The 21972-nt window shown below is 39.4% G+C and overlaps 2 protein-coding genes across 2 annotated transcripts in view; both read right to left on the reverse strand.

Moving 5' to 3' along the window:
• The window catches only part of LOC145502323 (uncharacterized), a 172459-nt gene that overhangs the window by 45372 nt on the left and 105115 nt on the right, over positions 1–21972 (reverse strand). Inside the window, 6 exon segments of the mRNA XM_081481582.1 lie at positions 358–552; positions 1055–1306; positions 1943–2125; positions 2377–2562; positions 3130–3321; positions 3949–4200. Coding sequence (XP_081337708.1) covers positions 358–552; positions 1055–1306; positions 1943–2125; positions 2377–2562; positions 3130–3321; positions 3949–4200 — 1260 coding nt within the window.
• Positions 5445–20291, reverse strand: LOC145502357 (low-density lipoprotein receptor-related protein 4-like). Its single transcript, XM_081481660.1, has 11 exons — positions 18290–20291; positions 15041–15434; positions 14010–14407; positions 13223–13348; positions 12081–12486; positions 10924–11318; positions 10359–10484; positions 8311–8734; positions 7499–7896; positions 6446–6574; positions 5445–6061 (listed from the first exon to the last, which is right to left on the reverse strand). Exons 1-11 carry the CDS (start codon positions 18366–18368, stop codon positions 5847–5849), a joined length of 3090 nt encoding a protein of 1029 aa, XP_081337786.1. The 5' UTR covers positions 18369–20291; the 3' UTR covers positions 5445–5846.

Raw genomic sequence — 21972 nt, forward strand, 5'->3', positions numbered from 1 at the left:
ATTAACTTACATGACATCTTAATAACGTCACTTGACAACAGAATGGACGTAAAAATTGCAACAGTAACAAATTGCTAACAACTTTTGTGTAAAGAAATACAAAATCCCCTTCAAATACTCGCTATTGTACGGGACGGTGATGTAAATTGTTCGCTACAGGCTGAAAGTCAACATTAATTGGTTTAGAACAGAAAAATAAACGCCACATGCATTCGCGAAGACGCAATAATAAGTTGCTTATGACTATTTCATTCAAATCAGTTGAAATGACAACACATGAAGAAACAGAAGTCTACATATTGTATCATTCCAAAATATATGTCTTGAATGCTTCGAAGGTATATTCTTTTCGCGTACCTTCGCAGCTAGGCAAAGGATTGTCCCAGTATCCTGGAGGTTTGTTACTCGGGGCAACACAAGTCACTGTTGATGATCCATTCAAACGATAACCAATCGTACAAGAAAAGTTACATGTTGCTCCAAAATGATTGTCACAGCTGCTCATGTGCAGTGGAAGTCCTGGATCAACTGTCAAAGAGGTGCAATTGATCACTGTGGAAATATACAACAAACATGTGAGCATCATTTCTTGTCTTAGTTACGAACACTTTTTCTACTCACCTATCTTAGCTTTTAAAAATTAAGTAAATGTAGTCAGGAGATGACATAGTCGATAAAGGTTCCGTTTTTTGTCCCTGACTTGTATATTTTAGGAAGACGTTTCGGCTAACTCTTAAGCTTTCATCAGTTGAAAAACCGCTTGATGTTTCGCGCAATTTAATTTTTTTAAAATAGAAACGTTGCGCGTGCTGTGTGATCGTGACTCGAGAGAATTTTAAGTGCGTGCTAAGCACTTGTAGACTTCATACAAGTCAGTGACAAAAACCAGCACCTTTATCTTAGCTTTTCTTTGCATGTTCACTCAACCGCCACTACCAGCATAGAGCTGGCAAGCATATCTGTATGGTCTGCAACAGTCCTTATAGATTATGCCTATTCTTTTGTATACACACATGCGTGTGAATTAGCTGAATAAAATTGGTATCATTTTTACCTCTAACATCAATGGTGAAGGTGCAAGTGGCCTTGTTTCCTGATTGGTCAGCGGTAGTGTATGTGATTATGTGAGTTCCCTGGCTGAATCTTTCAAACGGTTTGTGATTTGATGACATGCTAAGCAGAACTCCTGAGTTGTCAGTAGCAGCTGGCTCAGTCCAGTTCACTTCTGCTGAAAACAGACCGCGTTCTGCATACACTACTAACGGACTTGATGGACATGTCGCGTCGAATATCGGAGGTAGAACGTCTGCAATATTGACGAGCTCATCATTAGATACAACGTTGTTGAGAATTTTATATCATCATACTTATGTATTGTTTATTCCTGAAATTATTGCTTCCTTTTTAGGCTTTTCTCCATACTACATTGTCTGTGTTAAGTAATTGAGCAAAGACTACATGAGTCTGACTAAAGATGTCCAAGTTTCAAATTACTGACCATGTTAATCCCCAAATGGTACTTTACTTTCACTTTTTCCAGTTACTGAGCGCAAAAATATTGTACCACACACTCTAAGTGATTTTATAGGCCTACAAAAGTAATCAACGAAGATGCACTGACTGCAAGACTGAAATTGGGTATGCTAATTAGATATAGCTCGTTTTCTCTCATGTGGATCACGTGGAGAACAGCCATGCAAATTTATTGGAATGAAGGAATATGTTTTCTAACGAAAAAAGTTAATCTCCAACAGGATCGGTGTGGTAAACCACCACGATCACAGATTCACTGTTTTGGTAGACCAATAGGGCTTCGTTCACGTCACGTGAAAATACTCTATCCTTAAATAATGATTTCAAGGAGTGGGCGATCTGGCCAGTACCCAAAATACCCCAGACTATAATCCGGGATATTACTCTATCTATTTCGATGTATGGATACCTGTACAATTGATTGGGTTCCCACTCCATTGGCCAGACTGCAAACACGTTGTGCTAACATTTCCAGCTAGGCTGGCATATCCACTTCGGCATCCCAATACACAGCTTGATCCATAGGTATTGCCACAGGAAAGGGTAAGCAGAATCGCCCCTGGAGGAATGTTTACAGGGCCGCAGCTGTGAGCTTGGTAACAAACAAATTGTCATGTTAAAACATCTTTAAATAATGTGATTAGATTAAATTTCTTAACTATTAGAGCATGCAATGAACAGCTTTTAAACGGGTTACGACAAACTAAACTGAGACAGAAATATGCAAATTAAGGCGTACTTAAATGGCACAACAGAAAATAATGGAACTTTAATTTTCAAGATTGAATAATATTTAAACAGAATAAGAATCAGACAAGCTTCTAACTCAAGAGTAAATTTTACCTATACATAAAAAATCTTGGCCACTCCAAGTTCCATCTCCTTGGCATTGTCTTGACGAAGAGCCATACCCATTGAAGCCAACGTTACAGGAAAACAGACAGACAGTGTTGTAATACTCTAATGCTGTTCCTGAGCAATTCTGGCGGATGCCATAGGAGGGGGCTGGTAGGGCTGAGCACGTGATAGCTATGGAAACAAAAATATATATTACATGTAAGACCTTGATATCGTTTACTTCCTGAGTATTCCGCTACATTCTGCACAATTGATATTAGTGTAAACTGAAAACAGTTGGCGTGATTACGTCAATATAAGTACGATATGAGAAATACAGAAGCCATACTTCCCAAGGGTCGGTTCAGAACCGATGTCTTTAAATTCTCATTTTTTAATCGCAGTTTGGAATTATGGAATCGCCTGACTGTAGCCATCAGGGCAATTTATCAATTATAATTGTTTAGTTAGAAAGTGAATCTGCTTTATATTATTATTCTTATTTATTTATTTTTTTCGTTTCCTGATTACCTATTGTTGTTGTGATTCGTCTATATTAGTATTTTATATATTTTATGTCTTATCTCAGGCAGTTTCTTTAAAATAAGGAATCTAGGATTCTGCATAAACTGCCCTAATTCTTTGTATCATTTTATTTTGATCATCTGTGTAATTGAATTTGAGTAAATCAATTAATCAATCAATCAATCAATCATTCAGATCAATCAATTAGTTAAACATACCTTATGTATTACCTACCTTGACAACTAGGTAAAGGACTGTCCCATGATCCCGGAGGTCCGTTACCAGGGGCAACACATGTGACCGTGGATGAGCCATTCAAACGATAACCAATCGTACAAGAAAAGTTACATTTTGCTCCAAAGTGAATGCCGCAGCTGCTCATTAGCAGGGGACCTCCTGGATTTATCAGCGATGTACAATTGATAACTGGAAAAATTGAACGTGAAATTAAAATGTTTTTAATCATCTTGATGAGAAGTATTTTGTACCAAGGATTTCTGAAAGCCTTGTTCACAACTGCAAACTAAGCGTACGCGCAAACGCAAACGCAGTCATAGTTTTTGCTTTTTTTTACTAACCTACCAACCTTCATAGCTGTTTTACCGATAACTTGTACACGTGTTGTTAATAACTACATTTGAATGTTCAGGACGTTAAGCAAAATATACTTTGCACAATGTCATGCTTTGTTATTTTGGCTGCACTTAAGTTGAGTCCCTTTACACGTGCTAAACGCAATTTATTCTAAAGCTGCGAAACTGTGTAACATGAAATAAACTTTCTGATAACGCTCACGCGCCTTAAAACACTTTTGTCTAGATTATTTTTCTTCGTTTGCTTTGTCGTGTCAAAACAAACAGTCTTTACTTGTATGGTTGTGTCAATCGTTTATTGTTTTTCTATACTTTGAGTAATCCTTACAGGCGGGAGAGTTTTAATGAGTTGATTGTGAACAAACAATTCGGTAAAAACTGCTTTAAAGGTAATCCCAATCCTTGATGAAAACGCACAACTGTCCAGGAAACAAAGTTAATAGCTTAAACATTGTGTTACCCATCACTTCAATCGTAAAGCTACAAGAAGCCTTGTTTGCTGATTGGTCCTCTGCAGTGTACATGACCACGTGAGTTCCCTGGCTGAATCTTTGAGGTGGTTGGTGATTCCACGTCACGGTAGGTGGGACTCCTGAATTGTCAGTGGCAACGGGCTCGCTCCAGCTCACTTGGGCTGAAAACAGGCCACGTTCTGCATACACCTGCAACGGACTTGCTGGACACGTGACAACGAATGTCGGAGGACTAACATCTGTAATATGAAATAAAAGCATAAGGCACTATAGTAACACATTATTTGGCAAATTATTTTGACACTAATTACTTTCACAGTAATGTTGATTAAAGAGCCCATACATTCGGACATAGTTTTTAGAGGAAAATGGTTATGAAGCCTGGGCAAACATCAAAAGGGTAAACAATGATATCAAGATTTATGTTGCAAGCTCCCCGACCGTGCACAATCTTTTGTTTTCGTTCATACAAAATGCATGAATTACGTAACCAAAACGTTTTTATTGGTTACTTCCTCAGTACAGAGTAAACAGCTACTGTGTTTTGTGCTCGGTCTAGGCCAAAAAAGAGATCAAAGACATGCAACAAAGAAATTTGTCAGGTTTCATAACCATTCCTCACTATTAACTATGATTTGGAGATTGGTCACATGAATCAGCGACGGCCACTTATTGTTTTCTCACCTTTAGGATGTACATGCTATTTTTGGGTGGGCAATAGCTGGTGTAAGAATTTTAAACACGTTAAAAATAGGACCTGGAGGGTAAAAAGCGCTTGCTCGATTTTTTTTCCCATGGTTCCCCTTGTACATTTTTTTTCGGCAGTTGTTGCTGTACAGGATTTTTATATTGAAACTGCGCACCTCCCCTTAACCCCCACCCCCCGTCCCTCAGATCCTATTATAAATCGTCTGTCAACTGTCGTGGCTGTCACCATCCAAATAATGGCTTATTATCTGCATTTTCATGTTTTGCAGTTTGTAAAGCAAGCCTCGAGATTTCCACTATGTGACACGGGAAGTAATCGAATGACCTCATGTTATAATTATGTAAAATGACATACATTGCATGGGCAATATAAAGATAAATAAATAAATAAATAAATAAAAAGATTACATTGTTTAATTGTCATTACTGCTTACGTTGGCACACTGTAAATTACAAAACAAATATTGAAAATAGCACATATATACTATGAGGAATCCTAACTGGTGGGAAGCTGACCAGTTGGCTGATTGTACAACACGGTCAGTGAGCTGAACTCGGAACTACCAAGAACAAATCCAGATAGTTGTAGGGTGGAGTATTTGAACCAGGGGGTCTCCAGGTTTCAAATCCAGCCCCCTAAACCACTCGGTCACGCGGTCTTCAAGGACGATTCACTTGTACCTGTACAGTTGATAGCATTTCCACTCCATTGCCCAGTCTGCAAACACGTTCTGGTCACATTTCCTTGGCTGCTACCATAGCCACTTTGACAGCCAAATACACAGTTGGATCCAATCGTAGTGCCACAGGAAATGGTCAGTAATACGGCTTTAAAAGGAATGCTCAAAGGAGCACAGGTGACAGCTTAAACGTAACGGACACATTTGTCATTTCAAAAGGAAAGGAACTATATTTTAATGAAACTTTGCGACCAAAAAGAAGACCATGTCCTAAGAAAACAAAACGACAGTGTATATCAATGGCAGAAAATGACTATTTAGCACCCGAAATTAACAAGTGTTGTCATTTCTTCCAAAATGATATCAATTCTATTAATGCTTTCCAAGCGTTTACGCAAGGATGAACATTACATTTTTCACCTTGAAAACCACAAAAAACTGTTTGACCTTTCGGTTAATAGGGAAGTTTGGTACATGTTGATCTTAGTGGTTTACTGTTATTTCCGTCTACAAAAACTGAGCTGGTTTAGCTCCTCACCATTACACTGAGGCTGCGTTCCAGTCCATACACCGTTGCTGTTACATGTCCGTGTTGCTGACCCAGTCATGCTGTACACACTATCACAGGAAAAATGACAGGAGTGTCCTGGCAAATTAGCACAGGGCGCTACGCTTCCGTGGGCTGGAGCGGTCAACAGAGGGCAGCGATTCACTGTTTCATAAACAAAGTGATTAAATGTAAATAAATGAAGGTGATACGTTGTTCTTGGGGTCCAAGAATCAGTTGATGACTGTAAACCATATCCCTAGTCCTTGCCTCCAACTCCCACTCCCCTCCCTGGAATCCATATTTATAGTCCTTGCCTTCAATTTGCCCATCTCTCGCTGTTCCATGGCTAACAGAACGCTTTGAGAAGGACAAGTTTGTGATAACGATAATAAAGACGCTATTAAATACAATTTCAGCTGCTTTACCTTAGGCTTCGGACTTTATCCCTAGTCCTCGCCCCCCCCCCCCCCCACCCCCTCCACCCTAACTAACCACCACCACGGAATCCAATCCCTATCAAAGCTGTTACCACAATGTCTAAATTACCTCCTTGACAAGTGAAGGCATCGCCAAGCTTCAGTTGAACTCCCTCTGGACAAAAGCATTGATGGCCAGAAGGATTTGGAAGACATAGATTACTGCATCCTCCATTCAGCTGGCTACAACTGGTGGATCCTATTAAGCAAGGAAGAGTCATCTTGTTGATAATTATCACATTGCATATATGCTCAATAAATGGTTAAGTGTGGGTTATCCTCAAGTATGTCACGTCGAGTGTTCTCCCTATGAAGCCATGGCGGTGGTGAACCACTGTGTGGCAAGAGAATTTTCACAAGAACGTTCAGTGCAGTTCAAAATATGTTTATGTTTGTTTCTTAGCACCTACAGCTTTAACGCCCGAGTGAGGTAATGTCCAGTTTCTTTTGAAAAATTTGTGCCACATTTAATCAGCGTAGAGTTTCATGCAAAATTGAGCCCAGCTCCCTACCGTATACAAAATATACAGAGAACTAATGACTGGCCATATTCAATTGGCTTCATGTTTAATTAAGAAGGAATAGTCATGGGGATACTTTTTTCTAGTTTCGTAGTTTTCAAATTTGTTGTCCGTTTAAGGAGTAACCGACTTTGTTACACACTGTTGAGAAGACAAACTCGGTAGACTCCTGGCAGCCTTCTTTTTTTCCAAAGGCGAGTGTTTAGTCAACCGCGAACACAAAAGTGGTGGCCGAGTAAGGACAAAGGGGAGACAAAGGCAGAATGGCCGAGTAGGGAAGACGGCGAGACGACGTGCGTGCCGCGCCCATGTCTCTTTCCATTCCCCTTTAGACTAAAGCGTCTCGTCCCATAACCCCTGCTGAATTTCGAGAGAAACACAGACTATCAGCAGTCTAGAGACTCGGCTATGTCTATTACCGGTAACTTTTGTCGCCTGCTTTGAGTACATTAAGTATTCGACGCTGGTAAGTTGCTAGTGAAATTTTTCGCCATCATTTAACCGATGGTAAACAAATTCGTTTCTGTAAAGTCAAATCAGTCGACAAAAAAAAAAAAAAAATAATAATAATAATAATAATAATAAAATAAAATATAGTTAACCTGTAAAGTCTTTGGATTGATCATACACGTGCAATTCCATCGGAGTTTCCATGCCCTGAACTACGACTTCAGTCAGAGAGGTTGTCATGTTGTACTTGTGAACGTTTTGACTGTTCCAGTCAGACCAGTACAGGGCGTCACCAAAAAGAGCGAGTCCAAAAGGGTGCAAAGAATCCAATGATAAGTCCAGTATCAGTACTCGGTTACTTCCTTGTAGGTCAACCCTTTCAATCTTATCAAGGTACGCATCGCACCAATACAACTGTCTATTTAGGTAGTCCAGAGTCAGAGCGTTCACCCATAGAAGTCCTGAACTTACGAGAGTTGCCCTGGCAGAACCGTCCATGTTTGCTTGTTCAATCTTTGGCGATGATCCCCTACTACCCCAATACATCTTTCTAAAAAGATAAGATTCATCAGTTGATCAGTTTAAGGAGAAAAAGAATTGAACAATGGCGATGAGATACGAAATTTCATTAAAGTGGCAAGTGGAAAGAGCAATATTTCACAAGCTAGGATAGCTTTTTCTCTTGAGAAGTTGCATTGTTCTTGAATTTCCAAGAAAACCGTTCGAAAATCTTAAAAGAGGGCGAAGGATTATCTCTTAACGGCCTTATCTATTCCAAAGATTTGTCAACATTCTCAAACATCACCAAACATTTTCATGCATGAACGAATACCTCTAAAAAGTCTACAACGGTCAATCAAACTTGTAGAAGAGTTACAACTTGTTAATATTGCTTTGGTTTGCATAGATATTCGATAGTGCGTCAGTATCATTGACAGCTACATATTTGTGATTTCAAGATTACCTTTCTCCAATATCAAGTAGAATGGCTCTTGGCTCTACAACGCTTGACGTGATTAGACTAGTTCTGGATGACCCATCCAACCTTGCGACCTCAATTCTACTGGCTCCCTCATCTGTCCAATAAATATTACGTCCAACATAATCCACTGCCAGCCCTCCAGGAGTTATCACGTTACCGTACGCGATGACTTCAACTGAAGATCCGTTAGGAAATGCCCTGGCCAGTAATTCCAACGTTACGTCTGTCCAATAGATTTTTCCTTCCACTGGATCATAATCAACAGCCACGGGTCTTGAGATGTTTGCGATGATTCCCAAAGGATAACAAGGGGTTTCAGGTACTTCCAGAGGAACCTTGTAAATTTCTCCATTGTCTGCTTCAGCAAAGATTACGAATTTCTCTGAGCTTGTCTTGTAGAACATTGCTTGAATATATGTATAAAAAATGAATAAATAAATAAATAAGCCTATGAGAATCAGACTGACCTACAAATTCTACAAAATTATAGAAAGACATTGCTTTTCCGTATTCATTTGGCAATAGGGAGTTTAAGCAAATCACTACGGCTGGTGCTACTAAGGCTGCCGTGACTGAAAAGGTCTGGGGAGAGTACGTCTTGGTGGTCTGCCAAGTAGCGAGTAAAGCGAAATACAAAGATGAAAGAAACATCGACTAAGGAGTTTAAAATCTCTTTTATTTAGTTTCTCACAGCCAAATGGCTTCCTCAAAGGACGATGACCGTTATTCGCCTTCCTAGGACGAACAGATTATTATTTCCGAGCGAAAGCGAATGCCAGACACTTTGTTCCAGAACAATTTGATGGATGTTTTATATAATTTCTGAGACTAATATCTCAAAGAATATCGAGTGAAAAACAGAAATATATCAATACTCAAAGAAGCAAAATAGCATCGTATAGTTATCCAGATATAAAACATCTTCACTAAACCCTCAAAGTAAACTTAACCGAAGAAAAACAACCTCGTGCTCAACACGAATATTTTACTTGACTCACTTCGCCATTCCAACACCTTTGCCAAAACTTATCGTAAATTCAGGATACGGATTTACAAGCTTCTGAGAGGTAACCTTACCACAATCTTTGACTTAAATTGACTTTAAAGGATATAGTATCCAATGGAATTCTTAAAATACCGAGATGTCCGTTGAAAAGGGCCAGAGAAGCGAAATAAACCCGACGTAGTAGTCACTACGGCAAAACATCCCAACTCACGTAGTCAGATTTCACGCTACGGCTGGATGCAACCGACGTACATGCGCACTGTCTCATTTTGGGGGCTATTTACTTCCGGCAGCCGTATCAGCGCCAGCCGTAGTGATTTGCTTAAAGTCCCTATTATCTCCATTGTCAACCACTTAGCTGGTAATTTCAAGTAAAAAGATCACAATGAATCAATAGGAGACCACTTTCGTTAACAAGGAAAGTAGTATCTATGGACATCACTAATTTTAACCTGTGATCGACTCTAAGTAGTACATAATGTTAGCATGCTAATCTCGTCACTTCTTTACAAGGTGTTCTCACTGATTCCACGTCTTACATCCAAATCTGCAAAGCCGTGTGTTACATGCATCATCTGAACCACCCAAGTGCTGCTGTTCCAAGGAAGGGTAATGCTCATTACATCAACTTTTGAAACTTGTTCAACTCGACATTGTTCAGTCACGTGAGATAATTAGTGTATGACAACCGTGCTTTTTCTTATGTTTTTAATTTTTTTGTCGAATTTGTCAATGTGGCTGTTTACTTTTTACAATTTCTAAAACATTTTTTTGGCACGACCTTTCTTGTTTACACATATTTAACCTCAATAATGTTTCACACGATTTAGAGTCAAGTCAAGAAAAGCAGCACTCGAATCAAGATGGCGGCCATTCAGAAATTATGATGCAACCACGTCAAATGAGGTAAGCAGACCACGCTATAAAGGGACGGAGATGGTCTTAGAGCAACCGACTAGAGACGAGTTAGCTAAAGTGGTAACTAGTTAAAAAATTGAAGCAGATAAACACATTGATTTCGCACCATGGTCACAGGTTTTCCCATCAGACTTGAGGGCGATGCCGGTTGGACATGCGCACTGGTACCCTTGTGGCTTAAGAAGGCAGAAATCGCTGCAGAGTCCATTGTTATGGGAACAATTATGAAAACCTGATAACAGACAAACGAAATTAGTAACTTCCAGTACAACAGTTTTCCGAATCTTCGTTACCTTGAGCATGATACGTATTTTCTTTAATTGTAGTTTATATATATATATATATATATATATATATATATATATATATATATATATAATACACCATGATTATACATTCTGTGATTTTTTTATTCATTTTTTTTAACAGGACTGGCAAATGATTATATCTTGCGACCACAAAGCTCAGTAATTGTTTCATCATTCAATTAATATTTGCGTACTGAGTTAGTTAGTTTTCACAGTTGATGTCGGGAGGCGAGAGACGCGCTGCTTAGCTAAAGTGATACTTGATAACTTCTACATCCACGGAATGAATAAGAGATTTGATAAATTGCAGGGCTTCACACCAATTCACGTATGTTTTGATAGGAAAAATTAACAACTAAGTACCTGAAAATATCAAGGCTGGATCAAATACATGAATTTCCATAGGTTTTTGAAGGCCATTGACTATGATATCCTGGTTTCCACTGCTTACGTTTAAACGCGAAATGCTCTTAGTATTCCAGTCTGTCCAGTATAGCATGTCCTGGTACACCGCCAGTCCATAAGGATGGATATTAGCCGCAGATGACATTATTAACTGTCTGTTTCCTCCACTGAGGTCTGATACCTCAATTTTGTCAACCAAAGCATCCACCCAAAACAGTCGATTTGTCGCTGGGTCGATAGTGAGTCCATTTGGCCAGACTAGGTTTCCCGTTACAATGGTTTGTCTCGCCGAACCATCCATCTCAGCCTGCTCGATCTTCGGATTGGCGCCCCAGTCTGTCCAGTACATCATGCTGAAAGAAACAGCAAACATTATTCTTTCGGACGGCTAGCAGATGCTTCAATTACCTGCAGCTATTTAATTTGTCTGTTTTCCCAAGCTACTGTTTTTCTGGGAATGCTCGTTAACTCAAAGCTGACAGTTTTTTTTTTTGCTATTTTTTAGGCTGAAGATGTCGCACTGTATCACTTAGATATAAAATCTACGTGCAAAGGTTCTAATTTGATTGTTCCTTGAGCGACGTTCCCATTCCAATAAATTCCAGTATAACAAACGAAGTGATAAGCTGCAACATTGCTTGCAATTTTGCTGATTTCCATAATCAACATTACAAAATGACCGGTTATTAAATAAATATTAACGAAACTGAGGTCTCTACGGGAAAATCTCCAACAGAGACCTTGCCGTATTGACCGGGCGATGGCAAGGTCAATATTGCAAGGCCGAGGTTTGAGAATTTCTCGTAAAGACCGAACGTTTGGGGTTAATAGGTTGCTTGTTATATGCATATGGCTTTTCACTACCCGTAATCGGCCAGTGGGCTACACGGGAAAACAAAACTCACGTGCAGAGGTCACGGTTGCAATTCTAATTTCACTGTTTGTTGAAGGATGTTCCCATTTTACTATGTCTCACCCTAAACCAACGAGGTGATAAGCGGCAGCTATGCTTGCAGTATCGCTGATTTCCACAGTCAATATCATAAAATGACCAGCTATTAATAAAACTATCATATAAAATATCGCAGTTTTATACAGTAGCGAATGCATCTAACCCATTTCTTTCATCAAGTACAATGGCCCTGGGCTCATCCAGTCCATCTTTGATAAGCAGTTTCCTCCCAGTTCCATCAAGCAGTCCTACTTCAATCCTATTGGTTCCTGTATCTGTCCAATAAATGTTTCTTCCCACGTAGTCAATAGCTAAGCCGTCTGGCGTTTCAACATTGCAGCGAAACAAATTTTTCACTGAGGTGGCATTGAAAAACGCGCTGATGATTCGACCTTGAGCAATGTCTGACCAGTACACTCGATCTTCGACAGGGTCATAGTCCAATGCAATTGGGCGCTGGGTCCCGAGATGATAAAACAAAGTCTGGGAGGTGAAGTAGTTCGTGTCCAAGGAAACATACTGGGTGGATTTGTCGTCAGCGTCGGCAAAAAGAAGAAACTTTTTGACCTCTGTAATAAGGATGAGAAAGATTTGGTCAGCTTTGCGACTCAAAAACAGGCAGCAAGCTGTGTTGTTGTTGTTTATTTCTTTACAAAAATACTTTTTTAGGCGCTTTGCGTTTTTGCTTTACGGCTAGGCGCTATAACGTAACCCATTTTAGTCCACTGTTGATAAAACAATCGGAAGAGAGAATATGACTCTTGCGGGAAGAATGTCCTTGAGAATTGCGCGTAATTAGACTTTCATTTGTATGTTGCTATTTAGTGAATGGGCTATTTTACGTTTCCGGTATCTTATTGACTCCTTGTGTTTCGGTAAAGACGTAATAACTTTCACGAGCATGCCACAGTCGATTTACACCGAACATGTTGCAGAGTCAAATATTACTTCATTATAAATTTATTCTTCGTCAAGAAGAATTCACTCTAGACACTCGCATTCTATTGGCTCATAAACGGTGAGATTGAATGGCTTCACGTCCTAGCATGCGCCGAACAATATATAAAACTACTCATTTGAAATGTTGGAACGCAGCATACAAATATCTGCACATTACTCTGTTTAAAGAGGAGAAATGACTCGTTACCATTCTTGCTCTGTTACGACATCTGAGCGTGTGAGTTTTAACAGCTATTTGGCGGCATGTTCGTAACAACTCGATTGAAAGCAAATATGGCCGTTTATGGTGTTCAGGCAATATATATATATAAAAAAACAAATTTACCCGAAAGATAAACGACTTACTCTCTTCGCATGTCTTGCCATCTTGTTTCACAGTTAATCCAGTTGGACATACACACTCATAGCCGGATGATTTTACCACACAGAAATGGCTACATCCTCCATTATTCACAGTGCAAGGATTTGAAGCTTAAAAAAAAGACGCTGAAACTATTATAAAGCAATTACAATATTTAAAAAGGAAAGCACATTAGCCTTCGCTGGTTCCCATGCGGGTCCTCTGTCCTGGTCCAACTGGAATTTGGGTGTTGGTTTTTGTGGAGGGAGGAAAACCGGAGTCGAGAACCAAGAACAAACTCAACCCACTTATAGCACCGGGATGGAATCGAACCCGGACCACATTGATGTGATAGAGGCGAGCGCTCTCACCACTGCGCCATCCCTGCTCCCGACAAACGGCAGCAGAGAGTGCGATCATTATATCAGTAACATTGTAAGAAATATCTAGCAATGAAAGGAAACACCAATTCTCAGTATCTAGTGGTGTAATATTACAAGCAACTTTGTTGGTTTCCAGTCCTCGAGAAACATGGTCATAGAAATATTACTACGAACTGGAATCCTTCTATTTCCAGGTGTGTCTTGGTGTCTGCATATTTTAAAGCCGATTTAGACACTTCAGCAAAAATACTAATAACTAATAATAATGATGATAAAAAAGCAATGGAACTTAAATCGATAATTTGTTGGCCAAAGTTGCGCGGATGTCCGTCGGCACCACGTCATGCCGAAAAAATTGTCACAGCGGTTGGCATACATAGCCCTAGTCTACAAAAGGCTCTTTAAATACCTGCAGGTTGTCGGAAAGCATCGTAAGCTACGATGCCCATGGGTTGTCCACCGTTGACACTGTACTTGCGGATAATTTTTCCAGTGGTAGCATCCAGCTGATGGATGTCTTCAGCTGTAAGCCAATCGGTAAAAAACAAGAAAGGCGGGATAAGTGTCAGTCCAAACGGATGCAAGCCGCTGAGGTGATTAAGCAGCTTCCGGTTGTTTCCATTGTAATCGACGGACTCCACCGTGTCATATCCCGCATCCACCCAAAAGATACGCTTATTTCCTCTGTCAAGTTCGATACCGTTTGGATAATACAGATACGTTGTTACGATGGTTACTCTTTGGCCTCCGTTCAATGAAGCTTTTTCTATTTTTGGGTTGATTCCCCAATCAGTCCAGAACATTAAGCTGTCGTGAAAAACAAGCATCATGGTTATATGATAAATATAGATCCCCTGATTTGATGGTTAGATTTTTTTGTTCGACTGCTCTTTTAAAACAAAGTTATGATTTAATGCTATATTTCTCATCGAAACCCAGCGCTGCCGTATGGATTCATATATAGTCTTATTAGTGTAAACACTCTCTCGTGTACATAAAGAAAGACGTCTAAGGTCTTTCTAACTATCCCCGAAAATAAACCCGCCAAATCTCAAACGAAAAATGTTTCTTTTTTGGACTCAGTTTGTGTTTTAAGTTCTCATAGTGTGCTTATGCTGTACATACATTAGATATTTTTTTTGTGTGTGTTTTACGTTGTCAAATTGAGCGAGTGTTACTTAATTGTCTTCTTTCATGCGTGTAAAATTTTACAGACGTCAAACTCCTGCTGAACACAAACCTCCTGCCGAATTTTGCCTCAAGCGCAATATTCTCTGAGACATTAACCCTTGAGCCCCTTTGAAAACAAGAGGGAATCAAATAGAGCCGTTTGGGCAAGTAGTTGTGAAATAATAATAATAATAATAATAATAATAATAATAATAATAATAATAGTAATAATAATAATAGAGCAGTTGTAATAAATGTGATTGTGAATACCCGTCATCTAGGTCCAGAGCTATTCCTCTGGGTTCCTCAAGGCCCGAAGAAATTAAAAGAGCTTGGTTCTTGCCATCTAAATCTGATACTGATATGGTATAGTACGTCGTATCAGTCCAATACAGCTGTGATGCCCTCCAGTCCACCGCTAGTCCATCACAAACTCCAATGCCAGTGACAATTGTTGTCGTGCTCGCTACGTCAATGCGAAAACGTTTGATGTTTTTTTCTGTTACATCACTCCAGAATATGTAACCCAAGTTGAAATGAACGTCTACAGCAACAGCTCTTGTTAAACCCGAAACAACTGAACTTACAGCGGCAGTGTTATAATCCACGGTGACAATATCTGATGTGTTTGCTACCAGCAAACATGATGGACTGCATAAAGTGGCTAAGGACCAAACGAAATGAAAGAAAAGTGAATTACTACAATGTACTTGTGCGAAAACAATAAAACTAATCGATGTCAATATTGCTGGCAATTCAAAAAAAGAAATTCAAGAGGAAGAGAGAGGGATGAGACTATTTTTATTTGAAAGCATTCCCTAACCCTTTTAGATTATCTCTCGCCTGCATGATTTTTCCCCAAAACCAGCAGTTAAATGCAAGAAATACCTATCTCCAGACAAAACCCTCGCTTAGACCATGCCAGACAAACATCTCCTTCCAATCTGAGGTATAGAGAAGATGATTAATATCTGCAAACTTTTTATAATTCGCATAGAGCGCACAAATGTTGGTCGTTTAGCCCAAGTCGATTCAGTCCCCTAACCGGTTCTACCCACCCCCACCCCAATATCATTTCGACGCTTCACCGTTCACCATCAAATGAGCGAATTGCCCGCGAGGTCAGACGAGACTTAAAATTAGTTTCAATGTTTGGGAGCTCTAGAGAAAAACTCCATAGAAAGCTTTATAATTAATTTGGTAAAACAGCGTGAAAACCTTTCTCTGAACATAAACGCGCGTAATAGTCTGCTACTGGATGTATAAACAAAATCGCACAGACTTAAATCTCTCTTAAATCTCTCGTCAACCTACATTCTTTACTTTATCTACTGAGTGGTTACGAGTTGTTTTCATTTTCTTTTTTAAATGGAATGACAGTGAAAGCCAGCAAGAGAGATCGTTATTGTAGTGACATGCTCTCGAACAAAGAATAAGAAAAAGAACGAAAATCAAACAAAAAAAACAAAACGTATCCAATCTTTACATAACAAAAAATAAATATACCGACAAGTTGTCTGCTTAAATTGGGTGAGTTATGCTTTAAAGTGCCACTAACCCCAATATTTTTTCCTTTAATAAAATCTACTAGTTTCCCTGATTACTTCAGCGAAAAAATTATCTCGATTGATAAAATCCCTACGTTTCTACACGCGTTTAAACATGTAATTCCTATGTTCACGACCGCGCAAAGTGGAATCTGGGTAGGGCTTTTAGTGACGTCATATCGGGAACCGTTCTTCAAAGACGAAGCTCAAAGAACAAAACAAGTCTGTATTCGGAATGGCCACTGAGAAACACGGCCGGATTTATACGACCTCCGGCGTGCGTGTGTTTTTATTACATGTATAATCCACAAATACATAGCTAGTTGACTAGTTCGAAGCCTCAACAATCTTATTCGCCTCGTTGTAGAACGTAGGTTTCGTTTACTATTTGTTCAGGAAAGTCTATTTCGAGTAAAAAAAAAAAAAAAAAAAAAACGCGATGTGTTTAATTTTCCGTGTAATTTCCTCACCTATACTTTCGTCTGGGACTCGGAGGATCGTTTGCGCTCGAAATAGTCAGATGGCTTCCAGTTTACCCCAAATTCGTATCTTAGGCAGTACCTTGACAATTTCAAGCTTTTCGCTAGAGATAGAGAAGAATATACAGGCCATGAAAATCTCTAGGTTTTTACAGTAGCGGCGAACCCGAGATCGAAGAAATCCTTGAAGGCTCCCTGGCTTTAGCTTCGCACAGATCAGCCCACTTCTTTGGTCTTGTTCTCGTTTCTGGTCGAGTTTCATCAAGATAGAGGTATTGAGTGGAGAAGAATACTCGATTCTACGCATCCTGTACTGCTACAGTCTTCAACAACATATCTACCTTGCATTCTGCAACGATTTTGACACACACTATCGCATATTCGCCCGTATTCTTCTCAGAAGCAAAATGTTGTTATTCCCGAAATGAAGTCAGAAGCCAACTCGTCCCATTCAATGGAAAAGGGCAAATTTACAAACTTTAAAAATTGATACAAATTAACGAAAATAGCTACAACAATAATTTTTTCGCAGCGGTGATCAGGAGAAAAAGGAAATTTATATTAGCGAAAAAACTTGTTTGGGTTAGTGGCACTTTAAGACTGTGTCGCAGACAGACAGAAATTTAGACTAGGTTTACACTAGAGGAGATTTTTTCCGGATTCGTAAATGTTTCCGGATTCATCAATTTTAGAGTATTCGGATTCGTAGGCGTTTACACTGAAAGGATGTACGCATTCCTAACCGTTTACACACGACGACAACTCCAGGAACATTTACGATGAAATTGTTAACTAGCTGTTTGTTGCCTCGACAACAAGAAACAAAATGACGCCAAAGAAAGGATAGGGTTAGCTTGAGGCATTCTTAAGTTTTCTTCCCACTCGCTTTTCACGCTATTGTTGCCAATCATGTTGTCCCACCAGGCATTTGTCTTATCCTGAGTCGTCGAAGTTTTCGATCGATCGTGCCATCGTCATCTCCGATAAAGTGTGGAGGTCGGTCGTCAACATTGTTCGCGTCGATAGTTCTGGTTTCTGACGAACATCATTTACCAGTTATAAAAGATGGCCATCAATGGCCATCGATCTGACTACGGCTATAACTCCGTCGACTCCATTACAATCTCCATTACTAGATTCGCCATTTTGGTTCTGCCGCAAACTGAAAAGATCGCAGGCGGAAACATATCCGGATTCGAGAGAAAACCGTTTACACGACCGGATTAAAAAAATTTCGGATTAAAAGTTCCCACATTAAATTCTGGATTCAAAATCTCCGGAGACATGACCAAACCGGGGAGTTTTTATTTCGGATTTGTGTTATTGTGTGTGAACGGCAAAACCAATCCGATACTAAGAAGTTCCGGAATCGTCACAAATCCGAAACAGTTTCCTCAGTCTAGTGTAAACCTAGTCTTAATCTCTAAATACCATTGCAATTTATCAGGGAAATGGCCATAATTAGTGTCACCATATCCTCTATATCATTTTACCTCCATAGACGTTTACACTTTGCCCATAAGTCAGCGCCAAGATGAATAGCGTAGGAATCGACCACCGGATGACACTCATAGCTACCAGAACCAGTCAAGTCCCTGCTTGAGATCATGAGATTTAAAAACGAAACAAAACAAAACAAAAGTGTTAACAAACGACTTGTAATGCGCACAGTGCAGAGCCATTTCACACATGAAAACAAACCTTACCGAAAAGAAACACGATCCAAATCAGTTTCTTGCAAGAACCCTAACTGAGGGGCAAATGCAATACTTGACTTGTGTCGTAATCGCGCTAAATCCGCAGGTCACTCAGAAGTATGGCTCTGTCTGATGATGTTCTAAACGTCTTCTACAATCACGACAAGAAATGTTTGCAACTAGTACAGAAAAAAGAGAGCAATGATTAAATAAACGTAACGGCGGACGCAATAAACTGAGTACGCACACATCTATTAATAGCCACGTCTCATAAGTGAAGCGAGTGCTGCGCAAAGTTTCGCGCATACGGAATGCCCAAACTTGTGTAATTTCAAGGACCTATCCTTACTGTAATTATCATGTATCTATGGATGATCTGAAGGCTGATCTGACAGTTGATTTCAGTTTCATTTACTTCATCCAATCTCTTCTTCCACAAAAAAGAAGTGCTATGAACATAACAAACACGGATATAAGTTACAGAAGACAGTACGAAAGAAATTTCGGGAAAAACAAGCCAGAGGGTGCTTGTAGGTAATTTTCAAAATGAATCCCGGAGGGCACGTCTTCCCAGTTCATTTTCACTCCTAAAAGGTACCAAACCTAAAACAGCAATAGCCTCTTCCAGACGCGGTTTTTCGCGCTGCGCCCCTACTAACTGAATCCCTGGAGGAGGCTAAAACAGCACATAAAAACGGTACGATGAGAACCTTAATTACTTCTATTTGGGAGCGCCCCCGCCCTCCCCTCCTCAGTGGCCAAACTCATTCTTGTGGTCATCAATAAGACCTCAAGGTGACCTGATGCTAGAAAACACAGAAAGTTAATTAATGACAAACAAAATAGCAGAAGGAGCGATTGTTTAGGTTATATTCCTGCGCATAAGCTAAAGAGATCTGTCTAGTGTATTAAATGAATTACAGTAAATTGAGAAGAAGTTGCTTTCGTTAAGTAGAGGCTTCTGTTGAAGTAGTTCGATGTCCTGTACGCATATAGTGTGTATTAATCAAGCCATTGTATTCAAGCTTTACACGCTTGAAAATTATTTGCATCCCAACAATGAAGTATTTCTGCTAAGAAGTAATTATGATGCAACAGACCTCCTGTCGGTAAATTGCAGGTAAGGAAAATATAAATAACACTCAGAAGTTGGTTTCATTGCCCTAGCGAAACAGCCTGACGTTGTGCAGCAAACATGCCTTTATACTATTGAGAAAACAATGCCATGGGCCTACGGCTGTATTTCCACGATCGTTATGCAGTTGAGATGCAGCGTGAAGTAAAAGTAAAGACTAAGGTTTGATATTTGTAAAGAAATTGATTTCAAACATGACCGTTGTTAACTTAACTTAATTAACAGCCGAGGTTTTTTTAGGCTGATTACGTGCTCTGTCATCGTTATAAACTGAGTGATTTCAAAAAGAAGTCGTTTTCTTTTAGTATTTTCTCTGAGGCAGTGCACACCATTGAATGCTAGGTTAGCAATTTTAGCGCTGAAAATCATGTGGTCCATTAAAAAGCAAATTAATTTTTCTATCGGCTCCTCTGTGATGAATAATACGATGGTGTATATCTAGGCTGTTGCCTTCCTGAGAGGCACAAGAATTTCGCTATTGAGAAGTGAATTTAAAGCAGGTTTGATTACGTCATTGTGCACCTGCAATAGCTTGCAACTGGAGCAGAGAATACCAGCTAAGAAATACATCTTTGTTGGGTTGCATAGATGCAAGTACTGCTAGCAATTTGGAATTTCTCTGTAGCATGACGAAAGAAACTAATCAGTTGTAAGCAAGTGCTAAAATGCGCAGACCGGAAATTGTTTGAGGGCTAGATACTAATATTGTACAATCATAATACATGCATGAACCCGTTTAAAAAGAATCCAGTATAGTACGTTGTGAAATTGTTATGACAACCTTTCCAACGACACTGGTTTGTAACTTGCAGTTGTTTCGTGATAATCACGTGAACAGGACCTGATTATTCAACGATTAAGCTAATGTTATATGCAAATTTAGCAAAAGCCTTAATGTGCTATCTCAGCGAAACGCAGGCATATGATTACAACATCCACAGCAAATCAAAATTCTCTTCTTTTAAAGTCACATATTCAGAATTAAACTTATTCAAAACGTAATCTACTCAATGGTTAATTGATATACTCCCAATTTTTGAAAACATAGTTTACAAACTCATCCTGATCGACAGCACTTTGACATGGATGAGAGCTTTCCTTTTGTATACTTATAAACAAAGAAATTATTCATGAATCCGCCGTAGGCTAGTGAACCAGTTTCGTCCTGTCCTTCAAGCTACCTGAAGCTTGGATAATATGAATTCTTTGGCCAAGTTTCTCGCATTAGTATTATCCCGTAGTGCCAGGCCAGATGGCGTCGATACTTCCAAAGGTTACGGCCCTTGTAGTATTCTTGTTTTTCTTTCAATTGATAATTTGCTGAACAGATTTGCTTGAGTGATTTGTTGCATCCCTAAGCATAATGTCTCTTGCAATGTTTTTAAACAATGAAAGCCCCATCTTGATGAATATGGTAAACAGAAGTTAAAAACGTTTAGCTGTAATATCTGCCCAATTTTAATTGACTGTTAGTATTTCATCTCTTGAAACATGTAGCTGTACGGGAATTAATAAAGAAAAGAGAAACCTAAACCAAAAACAAAATTAATTAGAAAGACTGGCAAGTTTTAGCTGTGGGTCATAAAAGCGGTTAAAAGGTGGCTTTAAAAAAATAGCCCTGGTGAGAACTGTAAGTTAGATGGAAACTGTAAAAATATAAGACACCGTATCAGTCACCGATTCATAAGATGTGCGAAAAATTGATCCTTTGTTTGAAGTGCAAGAAACACATGAAGGTTAGGCATGAAACCTTGCATTGGACAAACTCATAGATAAGATCTATTTCAGAAAATGAATGAAGTTCTTTATTAATACGTAAAAACGAACGTGAATGACACACACAACAAAAATCAGTCACGTCTCATTAGTGAAGCGAGTGCCGCGCAAAGCTTCGCGTATACGGATTGCCCAATTTCAATTATTATGTATTTATATGGATGATCTGAAAGCTGATCTGAAAGTGGAGTTTAGTTTCATTTACTTCGTCCAATCACTTCTTTCACAAGAAAGAAACGCTATCAACATAACAAACACGAATTAAGTTCTGCAATTAAGAAAGAAACTTCGAGAAAAACAAGCCATGGGGTGCTCGTAGGTAATTTTCAAAATGAATCCCTGGAGGGCACGTTTTCCCAGTTCATTTTTACTCCAAAACGGTACCAAATCTAAAACAGCACTAGCCTCTTACAGACGCCGTTTTTCGCTCTGTGCCCCAACTAACTGAACGCCTGGAAGAAGTTAAAACAGCACATTAAAAAGGCACGACGAGCGCCTTTATTACGTTTATTTAGGTGCTGAAGTTGACCCCGTTTCAGCAATGATGCTAGAAAACACAGAAAGCAAA

The sequence above is a fragment of the Orbicella franksi genome, chromosome 11, assembly GCF_964199315.1.
Source record: "Orbicella franksi chromosome 11, jaOrbFran1.1, whole genome shotgun sequence".
In the NCBI taxonomy this organism is placed as follows: Eukaryota; Metazoa; Cnidaria; class Anthozoa; order Scleractinia; family Merulinidae; genus Orbicella; species Orbicella franksi.

Bases quoted from the DNA above. Each gene is read 5' to 3' on its own strand.
- LOC145502357 (XM_081481660.1), bottom strand. From the start codon at position 18,368: ATGAGTGTCATCCGGTGGTCGATTCCTACGCTATTCATCTTGGCGCTG. The intron at 15,435-18,289 runs GTAAAATGATAT...TTTGGTCCTTAG, and splicing joins AAGTGTAAACGTCTATGGAG to CCACTTTATGCAGTCCATCA. The intron at 8,735-10,358 runs GTGCGAAATCAA...CATATATTCAAG, and splicing joins TGGGAAAACCTGTGACCATG to CAATGTTCTACAAGACAAGC.